The 20,850-nt window shown below is 39.4% G+C and overlaps 1 protein-coding gene across 2 annotated transcripts in view; it reads left to right on the top strand.

The window, feature by feature from the left end:
- The window catches only part of LOC135480566 (formin-binding protein 1-like), a 56,086-nt gene that overhangs the window by 22,275 nt on the left and 12,961 nt on the right, over positions 1–20,850 (top strand). For both annotated transcript variants that reach the window (XM_064760430.1, XM_064760429.1), the window contains exons 2-9: positions 11,169–11,284; positions 12,547–12,597; positions 14,964–15,111; positions 15,509–15,571; positions 16,258–16,362; positions 17,044–17,172; positions 18,240–18,386; positions 19,026–19,241. In XM_064760430.1, coding sequence (XP_064616500.1) covers positions 11,169–11,284; positions 12,547–12,597; positions 14,964–15,111; positions 15,509–15,571; positions 16,258–16,362; positions 17,044–17,172; positions 18,240–18,386; positions 19,026–19,241 — 975 coding nt within the window. The remainder of the gene's footprint in view (positions 1–11,168; positions 11,285–12,546; positions 12,598–14,963; positions 15,112–15,508; positions 15,572–16,257; positions 16,363–17,043; positions 17,173–18,239; positions 18,387–19,025; positions 19,242–20,850) is intronic.

The following is a 20,850-nucleotide window of genomic DNA, read 5'->3' as shown; positions in this document are numbered from 1 at the left end:
CATATACTGAATGATATATATGTACAAATAACATATTTTATGGCAAGTAGAGTGTGTTTGTACTACATGTACATGTAATGACTTTAGCACGTCATCATGTAATAATGATCTGAAAACAGTGTATGGGTGGCCAAATATACACTATACCTTTTCTGAATTTTGCCTGAATAGTTTATCATATTTGCACTGCAGCTGTCCTGCTTTGGTAAATGTTGTCCCTTACAATTTAGGACATGGAAGATTAACTCCTAGAACTTCATGACATCAAACACACACTACCTGCACATACATAACTATCACTATGGCATGTGCATGCACATAGACTTTAGCTCTGATGATAGTTAAGGAGCATTTCCAGGAATTTGCCATCTTCACCACCAATGTCTGGGGCTTGTTTTTTTTTTTTTTACCTGAACTCCAGATTGCCAAAATCTTAAGCATGGTAACTGCCAGTGATTATATGAACTGGCCTGTACATATGCAGTAGGATGGGCGGACAGAATGCCATGGAAGCTGCCAGTTTTGACACCTGGCTAGTGCATTAGGATCTGTTTTCCTACACCTATAAGGCAGATACACATATGCATTACTTGGAGATCAGTCAGTGAGAAGTTTGTGTTCAGTTGATTTATTACCTGTAAATCAATTATGCAGGCAGCTCAGCATCACTTAAATTATTATAAAGTTTTGTGATTCCAGAGTTTTGATGAAGAAAAGCTATTGGAAGTGGTAGATACATGTACATGTAGCTTTCAATTAAATGAAAATTATAATTTATGATCACATAAAGATAAAATGGTCATCAGATAGATTGGTAGCCGTGAGAGTGGCCATTAATGTGAACATTGTGGTCAGAGTTTGAGTAGGCCAACCAGGGCATAATCTACCTACATATATGCTCCAATATTTGGCCCCATTCCCAGTGGTTTGTTTTTCAGTTTGTGGCCACAAATTTCCCATACTGAGTTTCCAAACTCTATAATTTACACATATGCACACCTCTTTTTTATGATTTCAACAATTGGAGTAAAGTATTATATGAGACGTGAAGATTTGTATGTTTGATTTTGGATCACTAAAATGTGCATTCACAAGTTTTTACTCAGGGTTTGTGACCTCTGTTAAGTTCCATTTAACTGTGAAGTGCACAGTACTTTTTTAGCAAAATGAATTTTTTTGCTTTGAAAGCCCACAGGCCCTTTCCCAATATCTGTGGATTATACCCTGCCTGCTGTACCTGAGGTAATGGCATGTCATTTAAGCGAAGCAATAGCTGACAAACCAGGAAGTCACTGAATAATATCTATTACAAAATAAGAGTTCATTCTACCTTGTATACTATTCACAGTGGAAAAAGGGGTCACCCACATTTTCCCTCTAGAATATACTTCTGAGCTGGGTTAGCAGTTGCAAGGACAGGCGAAATTGAAACATGTTAATGTAGACGTAAACATTCCCTTTAGATATAACATTTTGCTTGTATTCACATGTGTAGTCACTAACAAGACGAAGACAACACCATACATGTATCCTTGCAGAAAAACAAAGCATGCATTTATACCTGCTCATACAGTGTATACCCTTATTAAAAGAAAAAACAAAACAAAAAAACTTGAAGGTGAAAAGAGTTGAATGTAATGAATATTTGCTGCCACATGTACATACTGTCTGTGGATCTGAATCATGATCGCTGTGAGTGAAAAGTTCTATATTGTGTAACATTGATTACAATCAGCACCTTGCCAGGTGAAATGCCAGTATTGATCTAGGCTCAGCTACATGTATGTCAGTGATTGTCATAGACGTACATGTAGGCACATACTGTACATATACCACATGGACATACATGAACAAGTACAGGCACATAATGGAGATTAATCCAGACTTTTCATGTACATATTTGCAGATCAAAGTACTTGCACCACTACTTTTACGTTATTCCTGTACCGTTTTGAAATTGGGTTAATGTACACTGCGCTGTCTACTGGTAAAATTGAAGTTTGTAGAAATCTTCATGGGTTCCAAGTCTTGATGTTGTTTGTTAGGTTTCCAAGCTTTCCTTGGAAAACTGTTGCTCTCGCTCAGATTATTTTTCTTCATCTCTAACAACTGATTTTTGGTTCTGCGAGAAAACTGCCTGTCACAGCTGTTAACTTTCTACACCTGTTGATTACCAAATCTAATTCTTAGGCTACCTGCTGGAGTATAAAACTTTTCCCACCTGTGACCCACTTTTTGGCCATATTGGAGCTGTCTGGAAATCTGGAAAAAAAAAAAAATTCTTCTCCAGATCCGCTGAGCTGATTGCATTGAAAATTCATGATGTGCGTGGATTAGATTACTGGGGGGATCAGGATTGAAAATGATTGGCAAATCGGGCGAGAAATCTGGAAGCTCCGCTCTTGGTCGTTTTAGTCATGTGATGAATTTTGAAAAAACAAGACAGCAGTTAGATGTAGTTTGAACTGCTAAATACAACCGTGGGTTTAGTTTTTACCTATGGTGTATAGTTTGGCCTGCTAAGTACAACCGTGGTTTTAGTTTTTACCTATGGTGTATAGTTTTTCTTTAAATTGCAATCATAGCTCATTTCAGTGTCCTGTTTCAAATATCACGTGACTGGACACCGTAATAGCTAAGAAGCTCAGAATTGGTCAGTGGATAGATCAACCACAGATCTTCATTTTTAGGACAGTAGAGCTACGACTGATAGTTTTGCCATTAAAATGCATTTAAAAATTTGTTATTTTTATTCATAGTCAGCTTGTAAAATTGCAATATCTCCAAAACCAGTAAAGGTAGGAAAAAACACACTTGGCATTTATAATAGCCAACATGTACAGCGGCTTTTGATGTTTGAGCTGTTTGGCCAGTCACGTGATTTAGCAGCCATTTTGAATTTTATGGATAAGCTTAAACCATCTTTTTCCATAGATCGACTGATGGTCTTCGCATGAAATTTTGACTTGCAAATTTTGGATGGACCGCCATAACTATATTGTACAAAAACTTTGTGTTTGACATGCAAGTTGTGCTGTAACGGACCAAGGGAATTAGCTTAAAAATAGGTCAAGTTTCAAAACTGCTTAAAACGATTAAGTAAACTGTCTAGTAATGCTTTGTGTCCGAATTACAAATCTGTACAAATTCTTTTCATACTTGGTATAGTTTTCAGGTTATGACCAAAAAAACCATCAAAAATATCAAGTATGACGTGAAACCTCCAGCGTAAATACATACATGTGCAAGCATTGACAAGACCCGCCATTCAAATAACACGGGAGGTTCATACTGGAGAGCATGAAACCCATTCACTGTGCTCAGGCTGTTGTTGCTCAGGCTACAGGGCGTGAAAAGGTATAGGCGTGAGCAGTCGATCAAAGAAACAATCTCTCTATACATGTGGCCCAGCACTGCTATTTGAGAGAAATGTTTTTTCTTTTCAGTGTCTTTCACCATAGCCCCAATGAACATTTCCCCTAGCAGTAACTGGTTCAAATCCAGTTGATTCCTGCCAGTCTTTCTTCTCTTTTTTTCCTCAATTACCATAAAATTAATAGGCACCACAGTCTTAGCAGGCTGGAGTTCAAATTCAGTCTGTTCCTTACCATTCTTACGAAATTCATTTTGCATTTGAGTATTGACACTATAGCTCATTTGTGGGAGCACATGATGCCGGGTATTGCTGAAATACATGTAGTTTTGTTTTCCTTGAAAATACAAGATGTGGTTTCCACAAGGTACATACAATTGACTCGTTCAGAGACTTTATTGTCTAATATGGATTACATCTGTTTTTTTGCTAATATTAGACAAACCTGGGGTCTTTTCAGAAGAGCATAGAACTAATAGATTGGAAGGGTCTGTGGTGCAGAAAGTGGAAGGTTTGAGAAAGTGGATGCTAAAAGCTGCGTGTACAGATCGCTCGGAATCCATATAACTGCATACAGTTCCAGTTACAATTATTATTACAGTTTAGAGGCATACAGTAGTGTAGTGTACAAGTCCTCTCCCTTTATGATACTAGTAACACACGATTACCACAGGTTACATATTTTGTATTAACCAGAATGACGGGCAATAATCCATGGTTGGATGTGGGTTTTAGATGTTGTTATTAAAATCCAAGTCATAGACACTGCAAGTACATGTAGTACGTACCATGTACGCATATGTTTCAAGAGTTGTACATGTATATACATGTAGGTATTAACATGATTTGATAAAAATGTGAAAATTCCCCAGGGCTGCCTTTCCCTTATAAGACTGGACTCCATATGGCATGTTTGAGTGTGATGGCATGAGACATGCCTGCATGTACATGTATGTGTGTGCATTAGTGTGTGTTTTTATTCCTCTTGGAACCCTGGTTTTATCAGGCTGCCTGTCACATCTGATCTGTTGTGAGACTGCTAAGCACTTGTACATATGTTTGTGTACTTGTCCACAACATGCACAGAAGAGAATGAAGAATACCAATACATGTAAGTGTATTTTTATGATGTGCAAGATATGTAGGGTTCAAACCTCACTCTAGCCTTGGCTTATGTTTTAACTTTTGAAGCTTCAACTAATTATGAGTGGATTGTTTTTTGTTTTTAACATTCTTATCCTATTCTTATGGATAAAGATTTGAAATAAAGACTGCCAAGGAATTTCTTGGAAGTTAGAAACTTTAATATTAAAAAACAAAAATTGGCGTTAGACAATTTTTCAAGGCAGGGCCCTTGTTTGACAGCCGATTGAGCTACCCTTGCAGCTTTGCCTGACAGGACAACTGGCAGACAGCCATATGTTTTGACTGTGTACAGCCAGTGCTGTCTGTGTATGGAGAAATACTCTTGTAGTATTTATAACCAGTGTTTCATTGTCTTATCCATCTTGGTAGAATTCCATGGGAGGCATTCAAAGTGGAGAAACTGTGGCGAGCTTCCAGACACAGACGCTTTTTCCACAGACCCGTTGATGATTGATCTCACAGTGGGGGTAGAGGGTTGGGGAGCTGAGAGACTTGAGATTCGATTGTCCACATGGATCAGATCATGCCATAACGCGATCCACACATCACCTGGCCGATGGCCAACAAATCTACATGTATGTGCCTTAAGCAGCACTCAGTATTACATTATGGCACATGCACATGTATACAACACAATAAACATAGACTTGCCATTCAGACCTGTCATACAGTATGGACACCCTTCCCTTCCCATTTAGGGGCGTCCATGGCCAAGTGGTTAGCATAAGTACGCCCTTGCCATCCCATTTAGGGGCGTCCATGGCCAAGTGGTTACTATAAGCACACAATTGCCATCTCATTTAGGGGTGTCCATGGCCAAGTGGTCAGCATAAACACAACCTTGCCATCCCATTTAGGGGTGTCCATGGCCAAGTGGTTAGCATAAGTACGCCCTTGCCTTCTCATTTAGGGGCGTCCATGGCCAAGTGGTTAGCATAAGTACGCCCTTGCCTTCTCATTTAGGGGCGTCCATGGCCAAGTGGTTAGCATAAGCACACAATTGCCATCTCATTTAGGGGTGTCCATGGCCAAGTGGTCAGCATAAACACAACCTTGCTTTCTCATTTAGGGGCGTCCATGGCCAAGTGGTCAGCATAAACACAACCTTGCTTTCTCATTTAGGGGTGTCCATGGCCAAGTGGTCAGCATAACCACACAATTGCCATCTCATTTAGGGGGTGTCCATGGCCAAGTGGTCAGCATAAACACAACCTTGCTTTCTCATTTAGGGGCGTCCATGGCCAAGTGGTCAGCATAAACACAACCTTGCTTTCTCATTTAGGGGTGTCCATGGCCAAGTGGTTAGCATAAGCACAATGAATCAAGAGCCCTCTCCCCAAAACATTTGATGCAATTTCAAGTCCAGCTCAAGTCCAGGTTTTTTTTTTTTTTTCAGTCAATTCATCGTTTTGAAGTGAAGTCTTACATAACCCTACCATAGCAAGTTACAGATCAAGTTTGAGTGTTGCGTCATCCATTTTCAACAAAGTTATCACCATTTTTGCTCTAATACTTCTCATTTGTAATACGTGTTTGTGCAAGTAAGAGATGTTATTCTGTTGCAATTTACTTGCTGTGAATAATGAAGAAGTTCAAGTGGTTCTTTAGTTTAACATTACATGGTTTGAATTTAGTTTAACAACAGGCCTTTTACATCTATTTTTGTCTGCCTACACATTATAAAATTTCTTAATTATTTACATGTACCCTGTTATCTGATCTACACGTGCAGTATATTACTTTAATAAATGTGGGAGTGTCGAAAAAATTTGTAATATGATTAATATTGGATATTATGGTTGCACTCCATACATTTGTGTACATGTGACTTATTAAATTATAAACGCATAATTACAACTACAACCATAGATTGACCTTTCTGCCCAAAGCACATATCAGTCATCAGAATCAGATCATTCATGGACTGTCAAGCCATGGGGCTGGTGGTGTTGAAGTTGCTACCACCTGTGCTTGTGCAGGTTTAGCATTTTAACACACGAGAACATTTGCATGTAGCTCAAAGCCCTCAGAGACCATAACTTTTTGCCTACTATCACACAGTAATCCGTGCTCTGGTATTGCTCTCCATTCTGTAATCTTAGCAATTTATCACTGTATTATGACTTTTGGTGCATACTGTGAAATGGAAATGATAGTTGTACTTCTGTTCTGACTAGTGAAGACAGTTTCCTTCTTTTGTCTGCCCTCTGTGTGTAAAATATACAGAAATGGATGGTGCCTGATGGCTGTATGTTTAAAAACTGTAAATACATGGATATGGTGGTCAAAATTTGAAACGTTTGGTTCCAACGTGTGATAATGGTGGAAGTTCTGCCCTACAGTATACCTCCGTCAGTGTACGTCCAATGATGTAATGACAGGTGTCAGTGTACAGGTACATGTTGATCACCCCGCTCACAGACATAACATCAGCTGATTTGCAAGCGGTGACAGTCACACACTGAGCGTGACACAGACAAGGGTGTGAGCTAGGGAAGGTGGGCTAACCAGACAGGTTATCCCTGACACAGGCAGCACACAGCTGGTGTGGGGCTCTGCTGGCCAACCTCTAAACATTACTGACATACCAGAGATTATAGATCACAAGTTAGACCCTGTGGGTGTTGTTAGGTGGTAGGACTGTGGCATAGTGATATGTGGAGCATAGTTAACGCTAACCCAGTGTAACTTGAGCTGTCATTATTTGATAAATGTAGCAATGATAGCGTTTAAATGTAGCAATCAGAGTTAGATCTGACTATTTGTGGTTATGCCCTTATTGGAGAAAAAAAAAGTTAAGATATTGTGGCGATGAATCCATTTTCAATTTTTTCATTAGATTTTTAAAGAAAATAAAACTTTTACTTTTGGAAATGTAGGTGTACTTGTGCAAAACTGAGTATATACCTGTTCCACTTCAGTCATTTTTATTGTCAAATTTGATTAATTTAACGACTTGAAGGTCCACAAAATACTTCAGTATGGATTTGTGCCATGGTTGCATCTTCTACAGTATCTGACTCCATCCAGGATTGACCCTGGATTTACCGCTCCTGAAGCGGACGCTCTACCAACTGTGCTATCGGGGCCGGCTCCTTCTTTGATGAAATGAATATTATAAACATATCGGCATTTAATAAAACTATATTATGATCACCCTTTGAGTTATAACACTGGCCTCTGTGGCCGAGGGATAAGTACGCCAGCGCGGCGCAATGACCAAGGATTCTCCCACCAATGCGGTCGCTTTGAGTACAGGTCCAGCTCATGCTGGTGTCCTCTCCATCGGTACATGGAAAGGTCTGGCAGCAAACTGAGAATGGTCATGGGTATCCCCTGGGCTCTGCCTGATTTTCTCCCACCGAGGGAAATATTCTTGAGTACTGCGTAAAACGCCAATCAAATAAACAATTATTTATGTCACTTGTACTTATACATATGTGTGTATATGTATGTATATTTATGTACCCTAATTTATCAATGTTTTCGTATATAAAAGAGAAACTTTTAGTGCAAATTTTGCGCATTTTTAATTTCATTTTGGAGACAAAACTGCATTGGTTGGATTGGCCAATTACAGGGCTTCACAGAAAGTATGATTTTATCAGTCTACATGCCCTCAGAATATGCTTTAAATACATGTACGTTGAAAACATGGGAAAAGGTTGAAGAGTTACAGTATATTTTGTAATTGGTGGAATTAAATTGATTTTTATATTGGATTTGTATCACTTGACAGACTTGGTGGGAACAAGTTATATGCCTATAATTTTATTATTTTATATTTAAACACCACTGTCAGACATTGACCTTGACATTCAACATGATACCTGGTTAAAATACATAGAAATAACCAACAGACCAAGGACAGTGCCCTGTACCAAGTACAACATGGTGTTTTAACAGGGGCCATTGAACTGGCATAGGACATCCGACAAAAAAAATCCACGTAAAGAACATTGTGACATTATAATAATGGGAATAGCTGGAAGATTTGCCGTTGTGTCCTGCAAATGCCTTAAAATTATTTTTCAGGCTTGCAGCACACAATTTCTTCAAGGCTATATTAGTATGTTAATGCTCTGTCTTTGTACAGACCTGTCGGAATGGTACAGTTAGATGTGTTCTGTACACCTGCGGGTGATTTGGCGTGGGAACAGAATTCTGTACTTCTGTGTCATTTCCTTTTTGGTTTGGCCATACCCTTTAAACAATCACTACCAAATGGCATCAACTTTGGGCCTTTGTCAACACTGTAATGGTACATGTACAATGCATACAGATGTAGGGTTACTGGTAACATGTTACACAGTGTAACCTTGTTCTGTGTATTGTGTGTGCACTATATGAAGGAATGTGTACACTTTTTAAATAAGTATACATGTACCTGTTTGTTAGCTGTACACCTTGCTTTTATACACTGCTCCTTCAAGTTCAAATTGTTCAACCCCTTCCCACACTCACGCCCTTGTTAAAAAAAATATTCTTTGTTTGCAATATCAAGATCCATTCTCATGCGTGGTACAATAGTGTGGTTATCCCCATATTCTATGCAGTCTCCTCCTTCCATGTTATATCAGTGAAAATCAGTGAAAAACGCTTGAACTTACATGATACTGGTATTAAAAAGCAGTTAAATGTGTCAAATGAATTAATCATGACAGGTATATTGGTCATAGAGAGGTGTTTGAGATTTGTTTGCGAGATGATGATGATATCCTGCAGGGTAAATATAATTTTTGGCATCAAGAGTATATTTTGTTACCTTTACAGGTAAAAATGCCGTGTGTTGGGTTAAATTTAGGTCCATACATGAATACTTTGTTGATTTCATGCCCCATAATCAGCTCATACCAGAACACAAAGGGGGGAAAAGGGTGTAAATTATATACAGGTTCATTGTCACTTGTGGGTCATTGAAGAGTAGAAATCACTTACATGGATAATTCTATTCTCAATCCATGCAGGATTGCATTGTCCAGGTATGTAATTTCAGTTTTTTTGCAAGGAATACACATGAATGTAACTACAAATAACATGTCATGGTTATAAACATTGTTAATAACAGGCACTAGTGGTCTCTGAATTGTTTAGTCCAGTGTTAAGTCTTCCCAAGGAACAGGGGTTTAAATTTATCTGGCATTGCTACATGTATATGTAGTATGACCTTGTGCTGAGAGCATGTACTTTTCGTTGTTTATTTACATGTAGATTTATATGGGTTGTTTTGGTGTTGTCAGTCACTGTTCATTGGGTTCTGCCACTGATCATGGCTGTTACTCAAGCAGTTAGGGGCCGTCATCAAATAACAGTGTTCAGTGTATTTCCTGGATCTGCATTTTATGCCAATGTACATGTATACAAGGAAAATGCTCCTCGTGGAGCAGTTATGCAATTGTGTAATCACTCATAAGTATGAGAAAGATGTTATAAATGCAACCATGTATGTCAGTGTCTTAAAATTTGTCTTTTCAGTCTTTATGTACATTAATACATTGCTACACTTTGTCTGTGGAGGGCATGTTGCAAAACATAATCAAAATGTCAGGCAGTTGATAAATGATCGCAGAGCCATAGCACTTGACATATGGGCACAGCAAATATGTGTTGTCTTGCTGTTTAAATGTTTTCTTGTTGTAGTTCAATATTAGTCCAGCCTTCTATTTTTAATGTTCGTTTTCTTTCATAGTGACATTATAAAGGTTTTCCGAAACTGGCCTCTGTGTTGGCCCGTCAAGACCCCAGTTAATATTTCCGCACACAGACTTACTTTCTCCACATTTGCAGTCTAAATATTTTGGGTTTGCGGCTCACTCTTTGTGCCCTCTCCCAAGCTAAAGGGCTGCTACATTTACATGTACATGTTAACGTTCGGTCTTGTACTGTTTTAACTGTGCCAAGTACAGTATGTTAAAGTACCCAGTAATAACATTTAGGGCCAAGTACAGCTTTCTAATTGGTCACCCTGTTATTAGGCTAATTTGGGCTAAATATTTTCAGGGTAGTGAGAAACCAAAATCAATGTCTTATATACCACATTTTAATGTCAAAATTACTTATAAAACATTGCACATTCATTACAAATGAATACAGTGTAAAAGGCATTTTTCCAAAGAGTTAAATATATCAGGCAATAGTCATCATCATTTGGGTATCCTCTGATTTGGGCACACCACATTGGTGTCAAAATGTCCTTGCGTTTGGCAAGAACATTTTACTCTTCATTTGGACTTGCAGTGTGAAAGATTCTTGAGCATCTCTGGTTGTTGCAGATCACTTACAAATCAAAACTGCCATTTTTTCTGGAAGGACTTTCTGGCAGTTCATACATCAATGTACATACAATCTGTAGAAGAAGTACCTACATGTACGAACATGTACTTACATGTTAATCTTTCAATCTGTTTCTAACCACAGTTACATGTTTATATTTCTCTCCACCTCCCTCTCTCTGTCTGACCCTCCAGATAATCTAGCAAGCAGATTTTAAGGTTGCACACGATAATTTGTTTTGATTCATGTCACAAGTCTGGTGATCATATTTTTATGTCTTCCTACTCCTCGTAAAAGCTTGATATATATACATATATTTATATATCCTTACTTGTGACTAGATTTTTCAAATCTTTGTTCTTTGATGTGTTGACAGGACCAGTATGATAACCTAGAGAAACATACCCAAAAAGGCATCGACTTCTGCGAAAAGGTCACCCATTTCTACAAAGAGAGATGTGCCATTGAGAATGAATATGCATCTAAGCTCAAGTAAGTTCTTCATGCACTGTACACATGTATGTGTATATCTAGGCTCTTCATTTTAAACACCAAAAATCTATTTTCTCGATGTAGAGATCTGTATGAGAATGTTTGTCTGTGCCATTAGATTGCCTGGTCGGGTACATGTACACTGTATACAGCGTCTTCATACACATGTATATGTACATGTAATGCTTGCACAGGTGAGAAATAGACCCTGCGATGAAGGGCTATAAATCTGTGTACACATGCGTGTATTTCTAAGATGTGTTAAAAGTATGATGAATTACATGAAGGTTAAGTGTTTTCTAGTTTGTTGCAAAAAAATAATAATGTTTAATATCAAATAACTGTTTTTACAAGACATACATGTTTGAACTGCATTCATTATTTTTGTCAGTTTAAAAGGCTCAGCCACTGACGCTTGTTCTTTCGAGTTTACCTGTGTTTGTACCTGACTTACCATGAAATGTGTGAAATGGCTTGCTTCTGTAATTAACCATAGGCTGTACACGGATACAGCCACAGGTAACACGGATGTACATGCATGTATATGTGTCGAATGTAGATCAGTGTAGATGCAAGTTGTGTACACAAGTGGTTTTACATATTTTCATTTATAAAAAAAAAAAAAAACATCCCCAAGTGTGTTTTTTTTTTTGATTGGTGTTTTACGCCGTACTCAAGAATATTTCACTTATACGACGGCGGCCAGCATTATGGTGGGTGGAAACCGGGCACAGCCCGGGGGAAACCCACGACCATCCGCAGGTTGATGACAGACCTTCCCACTTACGGCCGGAGAGGAAGCCAGCATGAGCTGGACTTGAACTCACAGCGACCGCATTGGTGAGAGGCTCCTGGGTCATTACGCTGCGCTGGCGCGCTAACCGACTGAGCCACAGAGGCCCCCTCCCCAAGTGTTTGACTGATTTCTCATCTTGGGGATTATGTAAGATAAAAGACTTATTATTGCCTTCTAGGTGTCACGAAACAAAACATGTACCAGCAGTAATCAAGAATTTGATGATTTCATAATTCTGGATTCATGTATATCATTTTTCTGTACTTATTAATAAATGTTAACTGATGCATGTAATTATTTTTTGTTCCCTTTTTGGCATCAAGTGAACACATTTGTCATATGCGTACCTGGCAAAGGTGGGTGATGTGTGTCGGGCTGTCTGGTTTTCTCCACCTATAAACCTGACCAGTGTCCTATAAATGAAAATTTTTTGAAACCCTAATCAATCAATTCCTGTTTATTTCAGAAAACTGGTGAAAAATTATCAGCCGAAGAAGAAAGAAGAGGATGACTATGTGTAAGTGAATTTAATTCATCTTTTTTAAGGATTTCTCTGTACATGACAATTCAGTTCATATATATGCAGACAAGTTCATTAAACCGGCTTATATCTAATAACTATAAGGTTTTTTGGTGTACTATTTGCTGTCACATGCTTATCCCAGCTTGCGTTGGATTGGCTGCAGGGTTCTAGGTTATCAGGTACAATGTACTTAGTGAAATGCTCCGTTTGTTCCAAGCTATAGTTGATTCGTTTGGCTGAAACAGTGGGTTAACATCATTTAAGTTAGTGTTCTCAAGTTGTTTTTAAAGGAATGGTAAAATAAATACATAAATTAATAAACTTATTTCTATGGCAATGTGTTAATGTTAGACATTCATCTCAGTTGCCTTTAATTCTTTATAAGCCACCATTGACATAATAAAATTACGTGTACATGTACATGCACCCGGCTTATCTAATCAGTGCACTTGCTCGTCCCAAGGAGCTTTGCACACCAAGTTTGTCAGGTACATCTACATGTTAATGGGCAGTGTTTTCCCTTAGGCTTCCTCTAGCTTCAAACCAAACAGCTGTCAGGTACATCTACATGTACATGTAACTGGGCAGTGGTTTCCCTTAGGCTTCCTCTAGCTTCAAACCAAACAGCTGTCAGGTACATCTACATGTACATGTAACTGGGCAGTGGTTTCCCTTAGGCGTCTTCTAGCCTTAAACCAAACAGCTGTCAGGTACATCTACATGTAACTGGGCAGTTGTTTCCCTTAGGCGTCTTCTAGCCTTAAACCAAACAGCTGTCAGGTACATCTACATGTACATGTAACTGGGCAGTGGTTTCCCTTAGGCTTCCTCTAGCTTCAAACCAAACAGCTGTCAGGTACATCTACATGTACATGTAACTGGGCAGTGGTTTCCCTTAGGCATCTTCTAGCCTTAAACCAAACAGCTGTCAGGTACATCTACATGTACATGTAACTGGGCAGTGGTTTCCCTTAGGCTTCCTCTAGCTTCAAACCAAACAGCTGTCAGGTACATCTACATAAACATGTAACTGGGCAGTGGTTTCCCTTAGGCATCTTCTAGCCTTAAACCAAACAGCTGTCAGGTACATCTACATGTACATGTAACTGGGCAGTGGTTTCCCTTAGGCTTCCTCTAGCTTCAAACCAAACAGCTGTCAGGTACATCTACATGTACATGTAACTGGGCAGTGGTTTCCCTTAGGCATCTTCTAGCCTTAAACCAAACAGCTGTCAGGTACATCTACATGTACATGTAACTGGGCAGTGTTTTCCCTTAGGCTTCCTCTAGCTTCAAACCAAACAGCTGTCAGGTACATCTACATGTACATGTAACTGGGCAGTGGTTTCCCTTAGGCTTCCTCTAGCTTCAAACCAAACAGCTGTCAGGTACATCTACATGTACATGTAACTGGGCAGTGGTTTCCCTTAGGCTTCCTCTAGCTTCAAACCAAACAGCTGTCAGGTACATCTACATGTACATGTAACTGGGCAGTGGTTTCCCTTAGGCGCCTTCTAGCCTTAAACCAAACAGCTGTCAGGTACATCTACTTGTAACTGGGCAGTTGTTTCCCTTAGGCTCCCTCTAGCTTCAAACCAAACAGCTGTCAGGTATATTTACATGTAACTGGGCAGTTGTTTCCCTTAGGCGTCTTCTAGCCTTAAACCAAACAGCTGTCAGGTACATCTACATGTACATGTAACTGGGCAGTGGTTTCCCTTAGGCTTCCTCTAGCTTCAAACCAGACAGCTTTCAGGTACATGTACATTGTAAGTGAAACATTTTTGAACAAAGGTATCTCTTTATTAGGTGAGCCATTTTCGCATACCTTTTTGTGCTATGCAGAAATAACCAATCCACCCAACTCAGTAACTCATAAATATCAGTAAGCACTGTATCCAATCAAGCGGTAGTGTCATTAATGATGGACAGCAAGGACAAAACAACAGAAAGCAGGAAGTTGTCCACATTTAGAGCCGATGTTAGGTAAAATTTGATATTGTGAGGGCAAAATAGGCAGAAAGAGTAAGTTACTGGTTTGCTGTCATAAATGTGGCATCAAAATATTTCTTGAAGCTAAATTTAGTCCACCATGTGTTCACTAAACAGTGTATCTGATAGACATGTCTGAAATCTTCTACTTGCATAAATCCTTTGTCGGCTGATGGAGTTAAGTATCTGGTTGTATAGCAGTGAGGTAGTAGGAAGACTGACAAGTTACCATCGAATCAAGGCAGTAAATGGAGTGATATATCAGGCATGGCAGTATGAACCATGTGATGTCTGTCTTGACTGGATGTACATGTATTACATGGTCAAATAACTCAAAGAATACATCACACATTGGTATCCTCTTTCAGTTTCACATGTACCAAGGGGTTTTTAGACATGCTGAAGGAGCTGCACGACAGCGCGGGCCAACATGAGGTCATCGCAGAGAATATACAGTCCAACATAATAAAGGACCTCAGTAATTTAATTCAGGAGCTGAAACAAGAGAGGAAGAAGGTTGGTGTGTTATATTTTGTCTGCTGATAACTTCTCAGGCCATTCATAGCACACCTCTCAACATTCATGTCACGTTGGTTTCTGTCAAATTTTTGACACAAAAAAATCCAGTTGTGTTGATTTCATTAAATTTTATTGTTTGAAAGACGATCATACAAGAATCAGTAATATGAGGCACTTAATCTGACATAACATAATATTCAGTAATCAATAGGAATTATACAAGGTTTAATCTTGAAGGTTTTATATGATATCAGTAAAGTAATAAATAAAATGCATATTAAAGTTTTCACGTACAGACTGTATCACATTGAATGCATGTTGCGGGGACAGAAGTGATTTGGAGCATGACAGTGTGCATGATAAATATACATTGACCTTGCCTTGTGTTTTTCAGCATTTACAAGACTGTGTGAGACTTCAACAGCAGATGAGGAATTCTGTTGAATTGTTAGATAGAGTGAGTACACCGTAAAACTCTGTGGACTGGGTTTTTCTTGGTCCGAACCAGAGACTCGGGTCATGCTTTAAACCGTAAATTCAAGGTCGGGTCAGTAGCAGGCGCTTTCCTGGCTTGGTACTCTGCACAAGATGTCAGTATGCTGTGATTGGGTGGGGTGTCATGTGGTGTCTTGATTGGCAATGGCATTTGAGTGAGGCAGCATTTTGTCCATGGGGAAAACACTATTGTGATATATGACCCAAGTGATTATGAAAGCTGCATTCGAAGCCAAGCATACATGTAGAAACAAACATAGTGGAAGCGTTTTTTTGTGGAAATCAAATCTGTTTGAAAGGGGGATAACCGCTGTCCTTGCAGAAATGTGTTTCAAAGGTTTGAAATTCCAGCATAGAAATACAATAAATCAGATCATGGTAAATTTTTTATTCATTCATTTAAATCTTCCTTTGCTTGCTGGTTTACATTAAGTCCATTGAGTCCATCTAACCTGCAGAAGGGTGTGGGTTTCCCGGGCTCTGCCCGTTTTCTTTCCATTTGGCCGCGTTGTGCAAGTGAAATATTCTTGAGTTAGGCATAAAACACCAGTGATATAAATGAATTAAAGCAAGAGGGAAATTAACATATATTGGGGAGTTTCTGAATTCTCTAGAGTTTTTATTTTATCCAATCGCTTCTTCTTTCAGAGTAAGCGGAAATATGAAAAGGCATTTGGAGATGCAGAACGAGCAAAGGATGCTTATAAAAGAGCAGACGATGATATTAATTTATCTAGAGCAGAGGTAGAAAAGGTGAGTTGTTTAACTTTTCCATGTATGTTCATTACGGTGTTCCTCAAATGGGACAGTCATTGTGGATGCCTTCATAACAAATCATGGAGACTCTCTCTTACAAGGACTCAAACTTTTCAAACCACTTGCCCTTAGTGGAAGGCTGTGAGTTCACATCCAGCTGGTGCTGCATCAACAGCATTTTTCTGTCAGACAGTTTGTTAGGTACCACGTGGGGCACAAAGAATCTGTTGGGCTCTGAGGTATCTTTTCTGGAATCTTCTTGTTAGTGTGAAAGGTTTTAGAATATGGCAAAAAGTGTCATTTTAACAAAATGTTTGGGTGGGGGATAGTGTTCCAGTAAATAACAATTCTTGAAAAAATGATGGAATTGGCTGTTTACCCTCTAACATAAGAACATAAGGATCTGGGACCAGCTCTACAATGCCAGTTTAACTTAAGTCAAAATTTTAAATTGAATTTTGACACTCAGTAATGGTTTGTCAAGATGAATACTTGTATGTCACAAGTAGAACTCCTAGGGCCATAAATTGCACATGATAATTTGTCAATTTTGACATTAAGAAAAATTGGCTTTGTGGAATGAGCCCTTGCCATTGGGCTTCCATACTAAGAGTACAAGAATCAACTGTTTGCATTTTGTCTTACAATGATTAGGATTTCAACTATTTTCCTTTCCAGCATAAGAATATATCTTTGAACAAGACTCAACATTGTGACGAGTGTAAGAATGAGTATGCTGCCCAGCTGATGCAGACTAACAACACACAGAAAGAGCACTACACAGTCTCCATGCCACAAGCTTTCCAGGTGAGTGCCTTTCAGGGCCACGTCCTTGCCCCACACAGCCGTCATGCTACAGGCTTTTTAGGTGAGTACCCTTTAGGGCCATGTCCTTATCCCACACCATCTTCTGATGCAGACTAACAACACACAGAAAGAGCACTACACAGTCTTCATGCCACAAGCTTTCCAGGTGAGTGCCTTTCAGGGCCACGTCCTTGCCCCACACAGCCCTCATGCTACAGGCTTTCTAGGTGAGTACCCCTTAGGGCCATGTCCTTACCCCACACCATCTTCTGATGCAGGCTAACAACACACAGAAAGAGCACTACACAGTCTACATGCCACAAGCTTTCCAGGTGAGTGCCTTTCAGGGCCACGTCCTTGCCCCACACAGCCCTCATGCTACAGGCTTTCTAGGTGAGTACCCCTTAGGGCCATGTCCTTACCCCACACCATCTTCTGATGCAGACTAACAACACACAGCAAGAGCACTACACAGTCTTTATGCCACAAGCTTTCCAGGTGAGTGCCTTTCATTGCCACGTCCTTGCCCCACGCAGCCCTCATGCTACAGGCTTTCTAGGTGAGTACCCCTTAGGGCCATGTCCTTACCCCACACCATCTTCTGATGCAGACTAACAACAGAGCAAGAGCACTACACAGTCCTCATGCCACAGGCTTCCAGGTGAGTGCCCCTTATGGCAACGTGTTTACATCACACCAGCTTCTGATGCAGGCCAACGACACACATAAAGAGCACTGCACAGTCCAATGCCACAGCCCTCAGGCCACATCCTTACCCCACGCAGTCCTCATGCCACAGGCTCACCACGTTCTTACCCCAGACCAATCTCTGTGCTGACCCATTGTACTAGTTCCATTGTACGTGATACCTGTCTCCAATCCAGGTCATCCTTTTTCAATTTCTTTTTCCACATTTTTCTCAGAATGTGCAGAGCCCATTTCCTGGAATGGCTGTCTTCGACAGTTATATTTTAGTATTATTACTGACGTTGTTTTAGATGGTTTCAAAAATGTGACTTTAAAATGTTTTTTTTCCTTATTTTTTTTTTATTTTTTTATTTTTGCAGCAATTACAAGACATGGATGAGAGGAGGATAGTGCGTATAGGGGAGTTTATAAAAGCCACGGCTGAAATAGAGCGCAATGTAGTCCCAATAATTAACACCTGTATTGATGGAGTATTAAAAGCTGGGGAGGCCGTCGACCCTGCGCAGGTACGCCACAGACTCTGAATTTGCTTGTTGTTTGTAATGTCTTTGTGTGGGTGGTAGTGGGTGGGGGAATGGGGGTGGGGAGAGGTAATGAAGAAATGTTAAATGATAAAGTTAGGGAGCTTTTAAAGGTGAATTAGAGATGTGAAGATGAAGTTACAGGGTTGAGAAGGATCAAAATGGTGAAGTGATCATATTTTATGGATGCAGTTAATGACTTAATATGTCTCTAATGACTGAGTTGCACATTTTGCCTGGTTCTGAGAATTACTGATCATAGAGATTTGTTTGCAAGTTAACATGATATGCTACTGGGTATTCACTCCAAGTAGCCATGCTGTGGAAGCCCTTATGAACTTGGCCAATCACTAACGCTGAAAGCGTCACATGATAATTGGCTGTCTCTTCAAACAACCAGTTAGTCTCAATAGTCAGTGTGGTTTCCTTTTTAGGGGATAGACAAATCTTGATGCAATAAATCAGATTTTGCAGTTAGTTTAAGTGTTAAACTGATGCATTTTGTGAGTTTCAGCACTAAAAGTAATATTTTGTGACATTTGTTCGCCCATGAACTCTTGGACAAAATTTTTACATGTGAAATTTCTTGCTGTAAGCTTACATTACTTGTGTCTTTTTTTGTAGGATTCTAAAATTGTTATAGATAAGTATAAATCGGGCTTCCAAATCCCCACCGACATTCCGTTTGAAGACCTCCGCTCTGGGGGAAGCTCACAAGACCTTCATCGCGAGAACTCTACGCCCAGCCGGCAGTTTAATCACTCAAGCGCGGGCAAGGGAACAACGACCAACAAATCAAAGAAGCGAACAGGAATTTTTGGTCTGTTCAGCGTGTCAAAGGTCAGTATTGGCTCTCTTGTACTACGTGCATATGTGTATAGGGAACCTCAGTTCCAAGCTCTAAATGCCAGTATGTGTCTTGTAAATTTGTGGTAGAATAGTCTGCGTTAAATTTCACAGAATTTTTCAAGAAAGTTCATGAAAATTTTACCTGATTAATGGTAAATTACCAATTACTGCACATGATTGTTCACAAACTTATCACTATTCTGCAGTACAGTTCATTCTGCAGGCTGATAAGTTGATGAAAAATTCCCTGAAGTAATAGATCATTTACCAGACCTGCCTACTTGTACAATTTGGGCGTATTTTCCACGCCAAACATGTAGAAAATACGACTGTATGCCCAAGAAGTATGAAATACGCTTAGACGACATACACGGAAGAAAATAAGATTCAAAGTCTGATTTCATGTTTTGTTTCTATACAAGTCCATTTTTAGTATCAGATACACTATTTTAGCATTCAGATTACAATGAGGATTTTGCAGGAAACCCCCAACTTGCAAATTACTCTGGCTTAAACGTAGCATGCAAAGGGTTTCTGAATGGTGACCCTTTTATTCCGTCTTTTAATGTCAACCCTTGTCACTGAGCACGCTTTTCCTGGCAAAATGTTTGGTGATCAAATGCCTGGTGGTGATGTGTAAGAGGAAAGCGGATGTAAAATCACCAAGTCATTTACAGGGAGAAATTCTTATACAAGCACCCTTAATTTTCAGAATTACAGTCTCATAACTGAAAAATCCACTTCATGACATGATCAGTACAGGTCCCCTGCCTAGAGCGGCTATCAAACTCAATGAATTTAATATTGCTTCTCTCACAGATATTTTAGGGTATCCATATGTGTGACATTTGTTCAGATCTGCATTTTCTTTTTTACAATAAGCCTTCATAAAAAACCTGATCACAGAAAATATACAGGACATATCAAAGATTATACACCAGCTAAACATGTTAAATCCTTAATTACTTCATTATCTTGAAGTAGAACATGCAGAATTTTCCTCTTAATGACCCAAACTAACACACCAAAGTCTTCTGTTTCCCTCTAGTGTACCTTAGCCCCCATTTTTGGAAATTCCTGACATCTCTTAGTCATGGTGACATAAGTAAAAGGTTACCGTAACTAAAACTGTTTTGGATTGGTGTTTTCATTTGAAGTGATTTTTAAGAAGGCTTAAAAATATATCTCCCACATTGTTGTGGCAATTTTGTACATGTAAAATTCGATTTGTACACGTAAATATGAGTGTGTGTACATATTACGTTCAGTAGGGGTAGGCGTGTCTGATATACTCTAATTCCTTAAGCTCCTTTCATGTGCTGGAGGTGTCCAGTGGAAGCATGTACACACCACAAAATCACAGTCTGTCAACAGGTTTCTGATAGAATCTTTGGAAATAAAACATGTACGTGGGAAGGTCCTTCAGCAACCTGCGGATGGTCATGTGTTTCCGCCGGGCTCTGCCCAGTTTCCTCCCACCATAATGCTGGCTGCTGCCGTATAAGTGAAATATTCTTGAGTACGGCGTAAAACACCAATCAAATAAATAGATAAATACAAATAGAGCCTGTATTATTTTCATGCTGGTACATGTACCGTA

Source organism: Liolophura sinensis, chromosome 13 (genome assembly GCF_032854445.1).
Source record: "Liolophura sinensis isolate JHLJ2023 chromosome 13, CUHK_Ljap_v2, whole genome shotgun sequence".
NCBI lineage: Eukaryota > Metazoa > Mollusca > Polyplacophora > Chitonida > Chitonidae > Liolophura > Liolophura sinensis.
This window is presented reverse-complemented; position numbering and strand designations above follow the sequence as displayed.